Raw genomic sequence first — 20,953 nt, 5'->3', positions numbered from 1 at the left:
CCTTTAACAGGTTGTTCTCACCTGACAAGGCAGGTAAATAGTAATTGATCATTGCAACAGCCCATGGAATCCTGTCCAGCTTTGGTACTGAAACCAGTTGCTTTGCCCAGAACTCATATGTTATTCTTGTGTCGCAGTCTGTTTTCCTTGAGCTCTAAACAACTTCTCATACCATCTACACAGCACAAAATGTTCTCCTAAGGGACAAAAGCTGGGAGAAAAACCAAAAGCAAAACAAAACAAAAAAAGAGGAGACAGGAGAAAGTCTAGCCAGCAGAGAAATGGAAAATGTAGAAGAAAAGAAACCACCATCAAGACAGAAATAAAAAAGCCACAAGGACTCCATCCTAGTTTTGGCTGGGGTATAATGAATTTTCTTCACTAGCATCTTGTACTCTGAGCTCTGAATTTAGTGTGACAGTAATGCTGATAATACAGATGTTTTGGCTGTTGCTAAGCAGTGTCTAACACATGCCAAACACTCTTCAGTGATCTATGACCTGCCACCAAGCAGGTGCACAAGAAGCTGTGGGAGCATAACTGGAACTGCAGACCTGAACTGGCCAAAAGGACATTCTGTATTGATGAGTCTCATGTCCAGAACATAAACTGGGGGAAGCCGGCCCTTCCTGATCATGGCTCAGGGATGGGTCGGGCATCAGTCAGCAGGTGGTAAGCAAATGTGTTGTGCATATGTTTCTCTTGCATTTTACTCCTCACTTTTTCTCTGTCCTTTTCATTATTATTTGTAGTAGTAGCAGCACCATCAGTATTACTAGTAAAATCTTTTACTTCGTTTCAGTTATTGAAGTGTTCTTCTATCAACCCACAAGTTTTGCCTTTTTTTCCTCTCCAACTCTACTCTCCATCCCACTGGGAGTGGAGGTGGGGGAGGAAAGGGAAGTGAAGGGAAAAACAGGGAGTGAAGAGGTAAGGAATGAGCAAGTGGCTGTGTGGTAATTAGTTGCCAGTGGAAGTTAAGCCCTGGAAGATTCAATGTTGGGAAAGACGGGAATTATGAGACCAAAGGAAAAACAAGGTTAGCAGAATTATGGGTGAGAGAGAGAAATTTTGATATATTAGGTTAGAAGACATGACAGAAGGACAGGCTTAAAAGAATATGAGTCTATTTTCTCACTGTAAGTATTCCAGTCTGCTCATTCTGTCATTGCTTTCCCGTAAAATATTTTAGTATGCACACTTTTAATAGTACTCTATTTCGTGTACAATGACACTGTTCTGAAAGCACAAAGTTACCATGCAGTCAGATTACTGCACTATTTTAACATCATCAGTTTTCAGTATCTCTCATTCAGAATGTTATAGTGACATCTAGCTCTCTAAAAACTCAGTTCAAGTCACCATGCAAGAACCAGAAACCACCCACTCTACTCAGAACTCAGAAGCAGCAAAATATACCCAATCCTATTTTTCCCAGTATTTTCTTTATAAAACTAATGCTTACTCAAAAAAAAATTCTGTAAGCTAATCAAGTTACTTGGCATCTAGACTGAAACAAAACCAACGTAAATGTTGCTTTCCCTTTCTAGTACCCGGAAATACAACATACAGGAATAAAGGCACAAGAATATAAACACGTGTTCTCATGTAATATATGCCTTCTGAAACATTACCCATGGGAAGTCTTAACAATAATGACCTGAATGCAATATGCAGAATGCTTGCTTCCTGTGCACACTGGTGAGAGCCAGTAAAAGAGAACATCCGCAGAGATTGTTACATGACAAGAAATTGTGTGAATAGTTCTGAAGAAAAAAACCATTTGCACACCTAGAAAAAAAAATTTGTGGAGTATCTCTACAGTCATTTCATCCTTGACAGTCCGTGCATTTAGTATAGGTAGGGTAGTGTCATAGTTTCAAAATCCAGTGCATCAGTTTCATGATAAGACAAAGGGACATCTCATCTACAGTATTAGTTTCATTTTCCTTTAGTGCCAGTGCTCTTTGTGTGAGCAGGTAGAAGATTTCTACTTCTTTTCTTCTGTAAGGTTTTTAAAGTATTATCATCACTATTATTCCTAACACTGGGTTTTCAATTATAAACATGTATTTTTCATCTCCATCACCATCATTATCAAACCAACATCATTAACAAACAGAATGCTTCAACAAACCAGGGAAATCTCTTCTTGGACTCTAGTATTTGACAATCATTACTTATTAACACAAATTTACATAAAATTAAACAAAACTGAGTTAACAAACCAATTAGTATGCATTTATGAAAGCAAATAATTTGCGGAAGTACGTTAAGTGTGATCTGAACAAGGAAGCACATCTCTGATCTGTTTATCTTGGTAAGCACACCATATAGTGATACTTGCATATTAAAAAGAAATTCATCAGAAAAGTGCAAACTAATTATTACAGATTAGTAGGTTCATGTAATGTTTATGATGATACCATACATATTCAGGAAATTTTCTAAAGTAAATTGCATTGTTGTCTGCCTGGAGTAATCAAACTATACTACTTGAAAGGCCTGAAAGTAAGTCCGAAAAAATAACTTCACAACACAGTTTCAAGGAAGTGCCCTTTTTCATTCATTACATCTCTTCAAGAATTAGTTAGTGCAGCCTCTGATTTGGTGCTTTGGCATGTAGAATTATGTATATTAACAAGCTAATGCACTAGCAAGAGGTATAGTTAAGCAATTTTATAGGAAAGAAGTGCTAACAAGCTCCCTCTCCCATGCCCTCCTGGATTTCTAGGGATTGAGAAGACTACACAGAAGAACAAAAAGTTCCACTGAGACCCACATAATCTCAAAAATATTTAGATGGAAAGAACTATGTATCAGAGAATTTACGGGATTCCTTCAGAAGCTTCAACAGTCAATTATTTCTGCTTATGAAATAGACATCGTAAAAACAGGGTAGTGGCAATAAACAAGATCAAAAGGAAAACAGGTGAGAAAGTATGTTTCCATTGTAAATAAAATCTAACCACCATTCCTTATGTCTAGTTACAAGAAGCAATGCTTCAAACTGAAGTGTCATGCAGAACTTAGAAGACTGAATTGGTAACTCTAAGAACAGCTATAAAACAAGCACTGCTTTTTCCAGGTGGTTTAAAGACGTACAGAGTGAAAAATAGATTAATAACACATTTACATTATCCTTCATCCAAACATTAACACAATGGTATCCCTATCAGCTCACCTCCAAGAGCAGCAAAACTTGGATCCAGATGTAAAGGATTCCAATCCCCACTCAGCCGATATAAGGCAGCCTGTATAAACAGAGGAGTCAGAACAAGCAGGAGTCACATGAAAATTCATGACAGATTAACAAACATATCACAATCTATTTTACTAGTCCTTACATAATATACTCTACAACAAGGCAGGTAAAATGGAAACTAATTATGACTGTTTTCTTTGACAAATTTATCCACAGTGTAAAACAGAAGCATATTTATGACTTTTTTTACTAACGCACACCCAGTATCATTTTTTTCCAATAACATATTCGTCATACAGGGATCAGAAATATCCTTAATCTTTTCCCTTTAATTTATGATACACTTCTCTCATAGCAGATTCATGGGTAGCTGATCCCAGTATCAAAAACAAACAAAACCCCAAAGGAACACTCCAAGCTTTCTAGAAGAGTTTTGTTTCATGTTAAATATTCTCTTTTGTTAGTAACAAAGCAGAGAAATAAAGATTTAGTGTGTTTTATATACTGTGAATGTGAATAAACCTGAGAAACTATGAAGAATATGGCTACTGTACTTAAGGTTTCTCTCCCTGTGTAGCTTTAGCATTTTCATTATCAAATCTTGTATTTGCTGTACATGGAGAGCAGCTAGCAGTCCATATTATGAGGGATAACAAAGGCCAACCTGTGCATATTTCAGAAATAAAACCTTTTTCTCTGGTCAACAGATTAAAGTGAAATCCAGTGACTGAATGATAATAGAGTACTCTGTAGTAAAATTTTCCCAGAAGTACAGTTAAAATCAGTACATCACATTAAGTAATGAAGATTACAAGAATTTAGCAGCTTAATTATGATGACATATACAAACTGAAGACGGATTTAATTGAAAAAAGCTTTTAAACTGAAAACAAATTGTATTTTAGTCAAACACATTGTCGGCAAAGTTTTTTTCCAGTATTTTTAACTAGGACAATAAAAATGGTATGCACTTATTTGAATAAGGGTAAACTGTACTAAATTCTGCTCGAAGGAAAGAAGATAACAGATTCCTCGAAAGGAAGGATGGTAAAAAGAGATTACCCAAAGGAAGAATTTTCCAATATATGTCTAACACTGTTCTTCAGTTAAGTCTGAAATGTTCTTCCATTTCACTGAAGACAGTGAAACTAGAGAGATTCTGAATGCTTTTTATTGTTTTGAACCATAATCCATCTGTTTTCTTTTTTAATCTGTTAATATTCAGGTCATTTCTCCACCTATCTACAGCTTTAACACTAACCTCTACCTCTGTCTTATTTCTCATAGCAATTTTCATCGATACAGTCTGAAATCTAACAGCAAATTGCCACTCAAGAACTAGAAAAAAATTGCCAGATATTAAATTATTACATAATTAAGTAACTTCCTAGCTAAATTAAAATTCCAGGGTCTTACTGTCACTCTTCAATTAATTCAAATTTTTACAAAAACTGTCAGGAGGCTGTTTTCACAAAAGAGCTGTTGCCATAAATATTAATTCTAGCTAAATAATATTTAGTTGCAGTACTGGAAAACTCCATTTATGGATCATACAAAAAATTTCTGTGTTAAGCCCAAAATTCAAATCCAGCTATGCAGCTGTTGCTTATTAAAACTTTAATAAGAACTAACCATTTATTTAGAGTGATAATAAGCACTACTTCAGAGACAATACTTGTACCAAATGCTTTTCAAAAATACTATAGTAAAAAATACTTTTGCTTTGCTAACAAAATAAATACAGCCAGTAACAACTGGATTCAGAGAATTAAACGTGGTCAATGTATTTAACTAAAAGTCTGACATATGAATCTGGGAAATGATGTTTGTCTTTTTGAATTTTCAATAACTACAGTGACACTGGTCACAGCTAGAACAAACACAAGCAGAACTGAATGAAACAGGTACAGTAGGTTTTTTCAGATTCGGTGCAGTCAAATCAGGTCTGCCAAGAAATTTAATTTACCATAATCTTTGGTAAATCTTCATTATATAAACTACAGTCAACATGAAAATGGAACTGCTTTAATGTCTTGTTGGTTCTACTTTCTATATTCCTCCAATAAGGACATTTCATAAGTGAAAGCATTCGAGGGGAAGAAAAGAAACCCAAACAACCCACCAAAGATGCATTCTTGGAGGATTACAAGAATCAACTGATGTAGAGCATTAGACTGAAGTCAGTCATAATATGGCTAACTTGTTCTCCAATAAATAACACAAACTGTCAAGTTTCATTTCCTAACAATTTAGGAGTTCTGCCAGACCTCAAAAGAAAAGGCAGTATCAAACCTGCCTGTGCCAATTCTTCAGCGTTCCTGCAGACCGTAATAAACGTTAGTGGTAAAGCTAATAAAGAAGGAAGCCAACTACCCATGTATTTTCCCTTCTAACTGGGCAGAAAAATACCTCTACTCAAAAGCTTACCTTACCAAGTAAATGTGTGTATATATGAATACACGCACATAGGGACATGGACATGTATGTATGTATGCATTTACAGCCTATTTAGGAAAAAATTACTCAAGCCAACCTGTGAAGAAAACATCTGCAATCTCATCTGCATGTGCCAATGGGCTCTCATTCACATTAAGAACAGTGAAAATTTCCAGTTAAAATGGCAGTGTTGATGCTTCAAAGGCTCAAATTTAGCACAGTACTTAAATAATTCACTGTACATAAAATTTCCCCACACTGCATTATTCATGCATTTTCTGTTTGTTCATATCAAATGTTTTTCAAATTTAGTAACAACTTACTTATTCTGACAGAGACTTCACAAAACATTAGTCATTTTTCAGTAGCATGACAAATATGCAAGAAGCCTTTCCCTTAACAATGCCTCTCTTAATTAAAAATGACAAATTACTTCATTTTGGGGAACTTCAAATGGATTAACAAAATTATAACCTTTACTAAGACATGTATAGATAAGGAGAAGAAACAAACTCAGCAAGGAATACCATCTTGTCTAAACAAATTGACTGCCAGACTAGTACCTTTCCTTCTTTTATTACCTTAATACACAAAATTCTACCATAATCCAAGTCCTCAACTATTGGTTAAAATTCTATGATTAAAAAATTGTATTCTGATCTTGCCAACAAGAATAAACACAAAGAACTGAGGGTTATATAAAACTTGACATTAATAACAAGCTTTCAAACTATACAACAGTTCTGGGAGTACCATTTCTGCACACTGAAACTTGTAAACAAACGACAAAAAGGTTATCAAATCTTAGCAAAGGATTCACATCCCTTTGCTTGGTTTCTATCATCCTTCCTTGTTTATTACTTTTTCTTCTGTTATGCTCTCCATATTTGTGAACCTGCATACAGTCATTTTCTCTATTATGAAACAAATTATTTATGCCATAAATAGAAAAAAAAAATCACCTGAATCTCTCAGGAGGCTCTTTTGTGCTATTGCTTGAAGTTCACTTAAATTTACACACTTTTAGGCAGTGCTGTACTACAGTCTTTACAGAACAGGATATAAATTAGAATTTGTTCTACAACCATATTTTGACTGGAACTATGTTACACAGCCTCTCCTGTTGCACAATGGCTTCTAGTTTCTCCTGTTTGTTGCCCATGCTGTGTGCATTGGTGTAGATGCACTTCAGTTGGGCTACTGATCCCACCGTCTTTCTGCGGGTAAGAAAACATAATTCTTACTCTACGCCCTCAGGCACTTCCATGTTTTCTAACACATCATTCACTCTTCAGTCTTTGCTGACACATGGATTCCATTTCCACTGAGACATCTTTCCTCAAATACTGTCATGCTGTTCTAATGCTTATCTCTAGTGAGCCTGGTATTACCCCTTTCCTGCTTCAAATCTAGCCTAAAACTCACTTCATGAGCCCTGTTAACTCATTGTGCAAAGATCTTTTACCCCTTTGAGACAGGTGTACCCCATCTGTTGACAGCAGGCCTGCTGTTGTGCAAACTGACCCATGATCAAAAAAGCCAAAATTCTGCCCTGACACCAGGCTCAGAGCCAGCTATTGATCTGTTGGGTCTTGCCGTTTCTTCCCTCCACATTCCCTAAATTCTCTGAAAACACAAATATTTACATATGCTTAGGATTAAAACGCATGGAGACTGTAGAACAAAAGATGGCTTTCCACAGGTACGGATTCACATTCCAACTACACAGAAGTTTGGAAGTGTCTTATCATGCCATCCACAGATGTAAAGTAATGCTTCATAATAACAGACCTACTGGCAATAGGCAGAAAACATTTCAAAGTAGATTTTAACTTGATAATTCATTAAGCATTCATTAAATGCTTCCCACACCCCTCTTTCATTCCAAGAATTCTTTTTAATAAGTTTTTATTGTGAAGTCCACCCTTTTACACAAACTTGTTTTACAACAACTTTCTGCATAATTGTCTTCACAATTGTTTCCAGTTACACTACGAACTGTAATTTTAACCAAATTTGACACAGTGAAAAACTAAACTCAGGTAGATGCAGTATGAGCATGATTGCAGGACTGGGAATGACTCAGAAATGGAAGGTGACTCCTGCAGTCTTAATCACAGGATGGTGATAACACTACTTCAAACAGGAAAGGGGCTAATTATTTTCTCCTCTCTCAGGGAAAACAAAAAGTAACTATATATTTGAAAAAAACCCCAAACCACTAAAAACCAGCAATTTCTTCACATACTGTCAATCAATGCTAGGTTTATACCTGGAATAGAAGGCTTTACTTTTTTTTTAGATTAGTCTAGGTATGGTTTACTGAATCACTCTCAAAATCTCTGAATGAGTAAAGAATCATTTTCACTTACATAGTATATATATATATATATATATATATGTCTGTTTTTTATACTGCTAACTGTATCACATCCAGAAAAATCACCATCCAATGCTGTATGCCACTCCTTTAAACATTTGCTGTACAACTACAATGCCTCAAACATTTATAAACAACCTTGCTCTATAGATTAGAAACTACAAGGAGAAAACATTGTAACTGTCAACAGCAGAAACCAATTCCAGCCCTCCAATGGAAAATTTGAAGGTCTAGTTTTTTAAAGCACCTCACTTTTTTGATGTACAGTTTACAAGCTCAGAACACAGCCCCTGTGAATTTCAATTTCAGCCGGTGATGCCCAGACATGCTACAGCTAGTCCTACTCCAAAATTCCATCTTCCAAATTCTACTGTCAAATCCTCTCCTACCAGTCACTGATTAAGGAGCACCCATGTCTGAGTGCATTGGGATATCTGGGTGACAGAGGCCCACAGACCAAAGTACAGGAAATCCACTCTCAAATAACTGCAGTTCCAGTCAGTCTCTAACCATGAGATGATTTTCCTCTCATTACTCCTTCTCAGAACTTAACTTCTTGCAACAAATAACAGGAAAATTGACTTCCTCCTCTGTCTCAGCTCATGCCTACATGTTCGAGCTTTTTCCTCACATGTGGAAGGAGCTCCTGAAGAAGAGGGAAACAAACACACCATTCATGCCTGCATCACTGAAAACAGTATCATTAAACATTGTACACAAAGCAGATTAAGACTACAAAACCCACAACCTTTACTTGGAATTTCTATCTTTTTAGATATCTGCAACACTTAAAAACACAATCATAGTTTTCCAAATTAAAGCAACTTTAAAATGACAGAATTTAAGTAAGCTCCTTCAACAGACCAGTATCAGGCTCAGCTTCATCAGCTCTAAAGAAGAATTTAAAAATTCTTGAAAGCAAGAATGGCCAAACTTCCTGACCCTGGAAGCCTCAGAGCAGACTTACTATGTGCTGGAGATCTCCACACTGCATGGAAGCATAGCTGTGGCAGAAATCTACATGTGATAGCTCATAAGACTGCATAGCAGTCTTAAAGGGTTCATGGCTGCATGTACACAGCTGGTTCAAAAGCATTACAGGTTGAGACACCATGTTTTTCAAAAAATATCTGAATGTTTCTTTTTACTTTTTTGTCATGCCGATTTCTCCCTATCGTAATACAATTAACAAGCATACAAAGCCAGAATTCAATGTGGGAGAATTCTTTAGAGAAATAAATGACAACACTGTTGCAAGCAAAGACAATCTTTCTATTGGCAAATATTTTGTGAATTTACAAGATGTTCGACTGAGACAAGCTGACATTAAAAAAACTTGGAAGTCCTGCAAACTTCACATACTACAGCTTTAGTTTTGCCATATCACAAACATAACAGGTAGCTTTTCAGAAAAAAGAAAGCAGAGAACAGTAAAACGAAAATGGCTTGGTAAAAAATTTCATTCTGTGCACTACTATTATGCTGTTTATTGTCACTACACTGTGTATTCTGAATATTATTTCTGATATTTGAAGATAGAGAACAGCTTTTCGGAAACTTGCAGAATATCAGAACACAGTGAGTTTTTCCATGAGCAAACCATAGAAGTCCGCAACAAATTCAACACACCTTATTTGTTTTCTTCCTCGAAAGTGACTTGCATTAGTTAAGGCATTATCCACTTTAAACAAGCACTGCAGCTCACCTTGTGTGTCATCAGAAAATGTGTTCCCAAGAAATCAACACACTTAGGAGTGAAAGCTCCATGCAGAAAAAATTCTCCAGAGATACAGGTCATTCCCTGCCTGTTATTTTTCATTGCATTAGTAACCATTCAGCAAAATCAGTTTGATTGATTAATTTAAGCCCCCAGTTTGAAAACTGTCAGGACAAAAGCTCTGTAACTACATTAAACATCCCCTACAGGGTTGAAATTGAATGATTCATTCCCTGCTAATGGCTAATAGTCAAACACCCTCTAGACGTCTTGATCTTCTGTCAGAAGGTCTATTTTATTCAAAAGATTTATGGCAGTGTGTCTAGTAAAATGAAGTTCAGGTTACAGAGAGAGAACAAGCTAGAAAAATAGCACCACACATGCACATCTTTACAGGGCAAGATGGAAAAATTGTCATCTAGTTCTTTACAGAAGAATTCATGAATACAGAAGAAATACTTTATGTCCTTCTTCAGCAAGATGCAATTTTAAGCTTTAAAGGCTTTCAGAAGATCAGATACTTCTAAATTTTTATTAGCCACTTTTACCTTTAAGCAGCTTACATCATGGTACTGCAACTCATTCATAAGTACTGGCTGGAATTTAAAGAACTTCTCAGAAATGGGTACAGATCTGAGAGGGATAAACATATATTATACCTCCTGCTATTAGTCTTTGATACCACTAACCAAAAGGATTACTTTGTTCTGTCAACGGTCACATAGCACAAAGATTTTTCAAGGAATGGTAAGTGGCTATACCCTCTCTTTTGCTGAACACACGGTGATGGGCAGAAACAGTTACTTAGCCCTCCATTCCCGATGTCCTCCTAACTAAGCAGTGTATCATCTGGTCTGCAACATTATTCCTCTTTGAAAAAACTCACTGCAGTGGAGTTAGAACTGAATAAACTTTCAAGGTAAACACAGTCATTATCTTCAGTGAAAGACAGGTGTGTAAATATTTTTAAAATATGTATGGAAGTCTATCAGATGGCTTACTACATGGTCATGAGATGAAAAGGGGAATAATGCTAATTATGAAGAGCAGCTTGGGCATGTAATTATGGTAACAAAAACTGACTGTCACAACTATCACTTGACATCAGTACAGTTTAAGTTAAATCAAATGCCATCTGCAAACTGACTCCTCCAGTCATACTCTGTACCAACTCAACAGCTGAATAGCAACACACATTTCTGCCAACATACTTTTCATTTAAACACTAAAACATTTAGAAATTCTGAAGCAATTTGTGTGCCAGCTTCCATTTTTTAAAGAAGATTTTGGGCAGTTATGTGTCATTCCACAGACACATAAATGTAAAATCCTGATAAATGTAAAATATTTTCCTAATCTCTCTTTCCCATGGGAAGTCTGTATCCGTACATAAAGTTGCTAAGTGCTACAAATTTCCCCCTGCTGTACATCCCTCCTGTAATCATCACTGCTACTGGAACATAGATGCTACTTAATAATTTGGTACAGAAGCCTTCTTGTGATTATCAAAGTCCACTGGGTGTGGCTCCTTTAACTTATAACTACAGAATAATTCTCTTTATATATGTACCTGTCAGAGTAGATTTTTAAAAAAAGCAAGTGGCTACTCTCCGTTACTTCTTTTATTTCCAAGAATCCATTTTGCAACACAAGTTTCCCAACTTCTACGTTATAGCGTCATTACCATCTTGTAACTCATGAACTTTGAGCATTTTATGCACAGTAATAATTCTGGACATATGGGGTTTAAAGCCCAGAAACTAAAATTACCATATGAAAAAGGCAATCAAATACCATGTGAAAACTGATGAGCCTGGAATCAATTCCAATATAATCATGCAGTGGAAAATCTTTCCAACATTCAAAATAAACACTTTTAAATACTAGACCTTTCGAGATGCTGTATCTCATCTAATAAAGAGTCAGCTGCTAGAAAGCACCTTCCACTACATTTAGCCACCTGCCAGGAGAAAACTACCTCACCATTCCCTGCTCCTTGCTAACCTTGCCAATTTTCAATGAAGCCTATTGAGAAGAATTAGACACCTGTACTTCCTAGACCAGTGCTGTGAATTTTAGGATGCAACCAGTACATCAGTGACATAAACAAAAATGCTGATCTTGGCTCTCCTTCCCAGCTGAAGTGGATAGGACTAACTTGGACTTCAAGCACAAGAATCAGCTGGATGAGACTTAATTACTCTATAAATAATCAGAGAGAGGCTAAGCAGACATTGCAATTACCACAGTTCAGCTAATGCTCAACATTCTAATTCCATCTTCAAAACCCAGAGCCACCAGCCATGACTAAGTTGATTTTGGAAACACCACTCAGTGTCCTAACATTGGTAGCTCCAGACTTTCCTTTCTTGTTTGTCTGACAGCTGCATATTTACCTCGAGGGGAGGTTGTATTTCTTTGCACAGGTTTCTGCCTGGGGAAAGCAGAAGCCTGTGAACCAGTGGTAATGTGAACAAACAGAAACATACCTGGACAGGTGTCTGTCAGTACTTCAGGTATCCCTTGATTCCTCCTACTACACAAATTACTTTTTCAAAACTGTGAGCCACAAGCACTTCTTTTTTTTGTCACAATGTGTGTGCTTGCACCATATGGTGCAAATTTCAAGAAGCCTGAACGTTTTTTCAGAAGTACCACAGAACACATTCATATTCTCCTTCTATGCAAAATTTGTAATAAGCAATTATAAAATTTCATCAGTCCTAAAAAAGAATGTTTCACACAGTACATTGAACATGCTGTCATAAGCTACAAAAAATTTCATCTTTATACATACATATACACACATATATATACACACACATAAACATAAAGAAAAGTATAAATACCTGAGGTATATCAGAAAACCTGAACTATTACTTAACATCATTTAACACTCCTTTCTCCAAATAAAACAAAGATTTCCACACATACAGAATACAAAGCTTTACCTGATCAGCTGTTGTAACATCAGAAATTACAGCATCAGGGGGTCTCTTGGGTGGAACTGCTGTTAACTAAAGCAAAAGTAATAGTATTATTAATACTTCACAGCCAAAAACCTTTTATCCATACCTAATGCCAGAATATACCACTTATGTATAAGAAGAAACCGTATTTACAGATTTGGTAGGCTTCCTCCTATCCTTTCTATGTTTATGGAGAAACAGAAAAAGATATTTAGTCCAGAAAAGGTCTCTTATCAAGGTTAGCCTTACAAAGAGTGATTCTAAAGCATTAGATCCTGCCTAGAGTTACACGATTCACCTGATAAGTTCGATAACATTTCTTCCAAATTATCCAAAAAAAAGCCAAGCAAGAATTATTCACTCAGAAAAAACAGTTGTTGCCCAGAATATTAAAATGCTTTGGAACACAGAAACAAGAATGAAGCTTTTAAAATAATACTTTTAAAGACAGAATGAAGAACAAAACTACTTACTACCTCACCTCTTACATTACTTTTCACGTTTACAAGCTTACTCTGCCTTTTTGTTTTACACTTTTTTCTTTTACTTTTTTTTGCAATTACGCACTGCATACTAAAGGCCCACACTACTGCAAAAATGCTGTTCCTTGTGCAATTTACAGCTTCATGGTTTCAAAGATATAAATCTTACCAACAGATTGACAGAGAACATCCTAGATCATGATAAACATAAAGGACACCATAACCACATCAAGCTATTAAACTAGCAGAAATCTTTTTTTCTCCTCTACTCCTTGTGTTATCAAAAGAAAGAATCTGGCATAAACTCTAAAATGAAAGGAAGGAAATTGATTCTTACCTGTAGTAATTTTACTCATCTTAATTTGTGTAAGGTTGTGGGAATACACAAGACAGAGAGTAAAACAGACTTAATTAGCATAGCTAGTCTGGTGACTAGGATGCCATAGCAAAGACAAACAGAACTTTGAGATTATGAGAAGATGGGATTAAACCTGCTTAAGGGAAGAGATTCAATCAACCCCCTACGATAAAGATGTTGTAAAACGCATAAGTTGCTTGTATGATCTTTTAACCTAATTATTGTAGTAGAAATTATTAACCTTACTGAAACGGTATATAAGTTCTTGGAGAACCTGACTAAAATCGAATTCTGATCACCAAAATCAGTCTTCCTGTCTCTCCATTAATCACCGATATAAGGTCTTTATCAAAGAAAAGTGGGAAAAAAAAAAAAAAGAAACCCAGAGCTGTGTAGTTTCATGTCTAATAAAAGCAAAGGCTCTTCCCTGTTTAACACAGAGAAAGACCACTTCTTGCGTGGAAGACTTGATAACAGCAGTCTTCTAGTCACTTCAGAGAATCACAGTGGAGCTACACAATCAGCCTGATAACAAGAACAATACCTAAACATGCTTTCAAAACAAGCATGACTTGCCAATCTATTTACAGCTGGTTTAAAGAAACTCAACTTCACCTACTGAGCCATTAAAACTAGCCAACGTGAATAATCAATGAAACCCCTCTACCCACAGGACAACAAACCCTCAACTCAGGAAGAGACACATGACTTAACACAACATGTTGGTCATCACAGACCTCAACTTGGAAATCTGTTCCTCTTGACTTACAATACAATTTTCAAATACAAGAAAAGTGTAAATGACAAAAAGACACACTATAACATATGTCCATTCAGCTTGGGATTTCTTTTTGCACAGAGGGCAATGAAACTCTTTTTAATTGGGAAGGTCTGCAAGGAAAAAGCAGGAAAATTCATGATTGGAAACTGGCCTCTTGCATGCTGATGCCTCTGTTGAAATTGCTGTATTATCGTATTGTCTTAATGAGACCACATTTGTGGGATTTTTTTTTTATCATGGGAAGGAGCTGCCTGAAACAGGTATTCTTCATATTTTAAAATGTAAAATAATGTATATAACATTCTCACACTTCACTAAATAGACTGAAGAAATTGCAGTTGCCGAAAGTGCAATTTTTAACTTAGAAGTGTCAAAGCACTACACTGGACTCACTGATGTCACCACAACAGGTTAGCCTTGAACCACAGGGTTTTTTACATGCACTGCTTAGAAAATCTGATTGCAGAAGAATTAAGGGACTCCTTCAAAGACCTCAATACACTGTCTGCAACAATTTCCTGTGAATTTTTTTATACTACAGAGAGGCTCCTTGAAGCAGCATTCAGAGGCATTTCAGCACCTGATCTGCAAAGTTTATGTATGGTAAAACTTCTATATAGTTGATACAGATTTAAGTAAAAAAAACTTTTAAGTTTACATGCAAAAATCCCAAAGAACACCACCGACAGTATTTCAGATACATGAAACCTAGGTATTTCATTATAAATGTTCAAAAACAATGAGCTTAACATACCCTCTATTCAACTGTTTATTACTGTAGTGCCTCAGGGCTCTAGTTCACAATAACAACATGCAGTCACAGCTGACACTGCCCTCAAACACAGCACTGAAAGGGACAATGTCAGGTACCCAAATAGCTACTTCAAGCATTTTGACATACACACTTCTGTACTCATTTCACAACGTTTGCTACTTGCTAACTCTCTGCAAACATGAAAGTTCAGCACCAAACTACAACACTACTTCTCTACGCTTTCCAAACCTCTTCCACGCAAACACACAGATTTAGAAAGAGATACACCTAGAGATCTTTTCCAGAAACTGCAAGCTCAACCTAATACTGCTTTCCATTAGGATATTCTACCATTTCAAATACTTCTGTGTAGGAATATCTCATCTGTGTAATGTTTATCAATTCACTTTTTTCCCTGACTCTCAAAACAAAACCACTGGTTTCCCAAGACCTGAACAGTAACTTTTCACTCAGGCTCTACAGTGAACAAAAGTATTTAAATTCCATTTGTGTTTGCACAACCCTACTGCTTAAATGCTAGTTTATATTTCCTAGTTCATATAGCAAATATTTTTCTTGCAGTGCTGACAAAAGTCTTTATGTGTTTGCTGTTTTTATAAATATGGATATGTGTGGATTTACCTTTGCATTTTCTGATGTTCGTTTTCCACCAAATCTTCCAGCTCCAACAAAAAACAAAGAGAACTGATTATAACACACTAGGTCCTTTCCACAATAGGTATTCACTGAAAGAAAAACAAGAGGAAGGTCATATATTGTCTTCAATCTCCTTTTTCATACAACTAGCATGTGTTGTTACAAGAGCCAAGTTCAGCTGGAAAGCTGACAAAGCTCGTTTTAACAACTCAGGGGACAGTGGTCACACTTTCACACTGCACTGTGGCAAGTCACTTCTCTAGCAGGGAAGACTAAAGATCTGTTTCAAATAATATCATGAACTTTATCTACATAGAAGCATTAAAATTAAAAAATGAGCCTTCAAAATGGTGACAACATTCAAGGTGCTAAAAATATTTGTGAACACAGAACTGACATTAGATTTATTTCAGCATCTCCGACTATATTAACTATTTATTTAAATATAGAATTGTACCATAAAATATGATGTATTAAAAGCTATTAAGAATACCCGGTGTGTAAAGTAGATTATGAACTCATACAAAAAGTGATACTAGCACCTTGTATGAGAAGAGTTCCAGAGTTTAAGGTCACCTGTTTCTTCTTTTGAACAAGTTAAGACTTCTTACACTGAACTGAGATTCAGCTTCCTATTTCAGTTCATATCTATTTCATTCCTTTACACCTTAGACTGGAATTCACAGCACTGTTTTGTTAGTAGTGTTCATTTCCAGTTCTGGAAGAAATTTAAAAACTATTGAGACGCTGCTCACAAAAAGAACTTTTCCATAATTGCAGGATAGACAGGCTTATTATTAGCCCAGTATGAAAGCAAAACACAGCTAGGAGGAATGGTCGGTAAAAACCTTTTACAATTTTATCTGACCACTGAAGGAATTAAAGGTCAAAAGAGTTTAGATTCACAGCCTACAGACCTACTCTGTCTGATTTCCCAAAGGACATAATCACATCTAATTGAGAGTAAGATTCTGAAAACTACAAGTTATCAACTTCTGGACACATTCTCTAACTTGGATACAAGAGGAAGGAAATGGGTTTTGTTTAGAATAAAATAATATAGACATAAAAAAGGAATGCAGAACATGCTCTTTAAGATCCATGCTTTGCAATGGGTGTGAACATAACGATAGGATTAACCTTCGCAAAACCACCCACAAAACACAAGCAAACATGCAGACACACAACGCTTACTGTGGGGTGGCGGAATATAAACTGGCTACCTTCAGGCAGGAAAAGGTATAATTCTTGTTAAGAACTTTGATCAGTTTGCATACTGCATTATTCTATCTACACAGGAAGAAAGTTTTCTTATTTCAGTATGCTAACTATCCAAGAAGAATTACACTTTGATCAGTTGCATGGTGCATTGCTCTAGCTACACAGAAAGAAAGTGTTTGTATTTCAGTAGGTTAACTGACCAAGAACAATTACACAGCCACATCTCACTGAGATTTAATAAGTTAAAAGTCTTCTCCACAGAAGGGTTGGCAGTTACTGGTACAGGTAGTTAAAAAATGAAGCCTAATAAATATCTGCACCCCCATTAAAAGCCATAAACCACTTTACCATCTATCAGCAAGACTGCTCCTGATCCTTTGTCCAGAATATCAGCAACAGTTGCAACTGAAGTTAATTCTCCTGTAAGAAAATAAGAATACGGACACATTGTAAGGTTATGCTTCAGGAATGAAGCCCACAGATCACTCTTTACACTTCCTTAGTAACGATCTTACCTACTAACTTCCTTACCTATTACTATCATTATTGTTGCTGTTGTTATTATTATTATTATTTATTTTTGTAATTATTATTATCAACATCATCATAAGAATTGTAACAGTCACATTAATTACAATCATCATGACTATACCAACAGTGTCTGGGAATCTTTGCAAATCTTGGTTGGAGGATCTGAGTGTTGCTTTGCTTGGGGTTTTTAATAAACCTAAATCTAAATCTAAATATCTTTGGGGTTTTTTTAATAGAATTTTATTATAGTTCATGTGTTCATGGATAAACACATCACTTTTTAGACTCAAACACATTGCTATCTTCAAAGATAGCTCCAATCATTTATGGATTGCCCATAGATTTCAGGAGAGCTGAGACAACTACAGTCCTACAGAAGTGAAGTTCATCTCAGAACCTGGGCACAGGGGTCTCTGAAGTTTTTTGCAAAGGTTACTGCTTTAGAGACACCATGTGTTTATAAATCAGCCTATAGAATGCAAAACCAAAAACCTTTATGAAGTCCTGAAGGAATCATCAGACTTCTTTGTACTAAATATAATTTTCAGGTATCTTTTTGTTTCAACAAGAAATTCTGCCATTTATTTGTGGCTTGCCTTTTTTTTTTTTTTTTTGCTACACTCTCAAAAACTTAATTTTTAAAAACTACTAATGAAGAAATCCAGACACATGCATATCGTGAATTAATATAACAAGCAACTCTCAGATGGTACAATCTGGGAAAACTCAGCCATCTCTGAAAAAAACTTGCTACTGCAGTAACTAATACCTTGAGAATTTTGACAGGAAGAAAAGTAATTGCATTTTAGCCTCCTCATTAGGATGTCCATTTGTTTTTTACATGCATAATTTAAATCTTATCCTCTTACAAGCACACAGACACAATCGATATTGAAGAACTCTTAGGTAAACATGCCAAAAGTTTTATGATACAACCTTAGAGAAATGTTTAAAGTTCTGGTTCAGTATCAAACCAGATGAATAATGCATAGGTATGTAGTGTATTTGCTTATTTGTATCAAAGACAAACACAGCTTCAGAATTCCTTCACGAACACAACGTGCCTCTCTTCTCCTACACCCCTTGCAAAAAGGAGATGCATTACTACAGTTTGACACAACTCTTCCCTATTACCATTTACAATATGGCTACAGGAACTGTTGTCATAGTGAAAAACAAATCAGCAACACAGAAGGACTGACCTGAGGTTGGTAATGGTTTATAAAGCTCCAGATATTGTTCACCATGCAGCATCTATGTAAAGAAAGACAGTGCTGTAACAGCAATCAATAGATTGCTTTCTCCCGCAAGTCAATACACAGCTATTTTAGAAAGTGTTCAGAGCAAAAAAAATTTTAAAAACCCCAAGTTTTATTCTTTTGTTTTTCTATCTTCATCCCAAAAATGTTTTTAAATAAAGTTTTAAGCTTTTATGGTTTAAAAAAAGTGTAGTGAACACAAAGTAAAACCAAATATCAAATTCATCATACATCTCATCGTAGGAAGACACATTATACAAGTGAATTAAATGAATAATTTCTTAGGATGTAAGAGTACAAACCACTGAATTTTTATTTTCTAGAACAAAAGGAACTTAACAGTATTACAAAAATACTAACTGAAATCACCCTTCAGTTATATGACAGACAAGCAAAATTAGCTACTTTACTCTTCCATACCCTTGCAAGATCAATATTTAGTCCTGAAAGAGATGGAACACCGTCAAACATTGATGTCTGAGCAGGAATTACTCCAAAGCTGGGTAAACAGCAGAATTCTTCACTTCCTTCAAAGAGAAATTTTAGGTGGTCTGGATCCTTAGTTGACATTCCCACACCAAGTGCATATAGAATAGGCTCCAAGTGAGTGTATTTATACACATTGGTACCCAAATTACGGCCAACAATGCTTGCCTGGAAATAAGAAGTCAGCATAAAATAAAATCAAAGCCAGTTAATACTGAACTTGCATTCTTTCTGTAATTCTTCTATCAAATGTGACACTAGAGCATTTTCTTTACAGTCACATGTACAGATAAAACAGGAGTAATAAATATACCATAAAATATTTATGTATTCATTGCAACATAAGCAACCTAAGGCATTATACCTTGCTTCAAGCAATCTAACTCAAGAATAAATGGTGTAACTTCATACAACTGCACTTTCTGCAGCGCGTAATGTTTTTTCTAAAACAAACCACAATTGAAATAGTTAAGACTATAATAGGACTGAAACAAGGAAAAATTATCTACAGAGAAGGAGCCAGAGCAAAATGACACTGCCCAACAACACGCAAGCTCTGTTGCTTTTCTGAATAATACCCTAATTAAAGACGCTTAACAGAACTTACAAGCCCTTCGATTTTGCATTATCCAGTCTATTCAGCTATAAGTTTTCCTATCATCAATAGGAAAAATAGAGACAGGAGTCTGGAGACATTTTTCATTCTGCTTCTTCACAGTTTAAACCCCACCTATCTTTTCGCAAACAGCAAGCCAGAGTACAAGCTGGGCAGCAACACAGGTCTCTGCTCAAGGTTTCACCCAGCTTTGAGTGAATCTGGTAAACAGATGTACTTACTGTGTCTACAAAAGAAGAGACCACTGATCCAGAGCTTGTTGAATTCATAGAAACATTCCCTTGAGATTCTATCTGACTTAGAGCATCACTCAATACACTTATGGACTCTAGAGAAAGGAATTTTAAAAAACTCACTTTTAGATAACCATCCATGACACGCTCCAGTTACAGACACACAACACACACATCAATCAGCAAACAAGACATAGCCTGGTATTTCTCAGTTCACTTTTAAACACAGTAAATACACATCTGCAAATTGAGCACGGTTCTTCATTTTACAAGCATCCACACAAAAGTAGAGGAAAAGTGATTTCTACACAGGTTCCATTAGTTCTGCATCCACCAGTCTACCATGGCACCTATCCCAGTGCGCTAAGGAGAATATAATGAGCCCTGTATGTTTCAACTGTCTGAGATTCAATTATATGGAAATTACCACTGATTTTCTTATAACGAAAATTATTTGCAATGTAAGTCACAGGTCTAATGTTCTGACTGTTGCCTGCTTTCCTGAATCAGACAGATAGATAGAAAAGCAAACAAGTCTGAGACTGAACAACGACAAAATTATAAATTAGATGACGCATGGCTGAATTCAGCAATGGTAAAAAAAGGCCATCAAGAACAGCTTGTTTCTTGAAGCTTAATAGGGCTAAAACCAATTTTAAACATTATAAAGAATCAAACTAAAGGTGATGAGAATCTTGAACAGAAAAATAAAAATGTGTTTAAATCAGGAGTGCAAAATCATTACTTAACTACCTTAATCCAGAGTCACTCCCCTCTACTTCCAAACCCCTGTACCCATCCTGACTTGCATTGCTGCCTGCATTAACACAGTGTTGCTCTACAACACAGCACTACCCTAAACACCCTG

At 36.0% G+C, this 20,953-nt stretch overlaps 1 protein-coding gene across 2 annotated transcripts in view; it reads right to left on the bottom strand.

Annotated features, from left to right (window-relative positions):
• The window catches only part of HSD17B4 (hydroxysteroid 17-beta dehydrogenase 4), a 59,636-nt gene that overhangs the window by 15,728 nt on the left and 22,955 nt on the right, over window positions 1-20,953 (bottom strand). For both annotated transcript variants that reach the window (XM_066181369.1, XM_066181370.1), the window contains exons 12-18: window positions 20,074-20,180; window positions 19,171-19,404; window positions 18,694-18,745; window positions 17,309-17,380; window positions 15,725-15,828; window positions 12,690-12,755; window positions 3,185-3,254 (exon numbers count right to left, since the gene is read on the bottom strand). In XM_066181369.1, the coding sequence (XP_066037466.1) occupies window positions 3,185-3,254; window positions 12,690-12,755; window positions 15,725-15,828; window positions 17,309-17,380; window positions 18,694-18,745; window positions 19,171-19,404; window positions 20,074-20,180 (705 nt within the window). The remainder of the gene's footprint in view (window positions 1-3,184; window positions 3,255-12,689; window positions 12,756-15,724; window positions 15,829-17,308; window positions 17,381-18,693; window positions 18,746-19,170; window positions 19,405-20,073; window positions 20,181-20,953) is intronic.

Source organism: Chamaea fasciata, unplaced genomic scaffold (genome assembly GCF_029207755.1).
Source record: "Chamaea fasciata isolate MVZ Bird 193981 ecotype frontalis unplaced genomic scaffold, bChaFas1.0.hap1 SCAF_4, whole genome shotgun sequence".
In the NCBI taxonomy this organism is placed as follows: Eukaryota; Metazoa; Chordata; class Aves; order Passeriformes; family Sylviidae; genus Chamaea; species Chamaea fasciata.
Note: the sequence above shows the minus strand (reverse complement) of the source record. Positions and strands in the feature narration are given on the sequence as shown.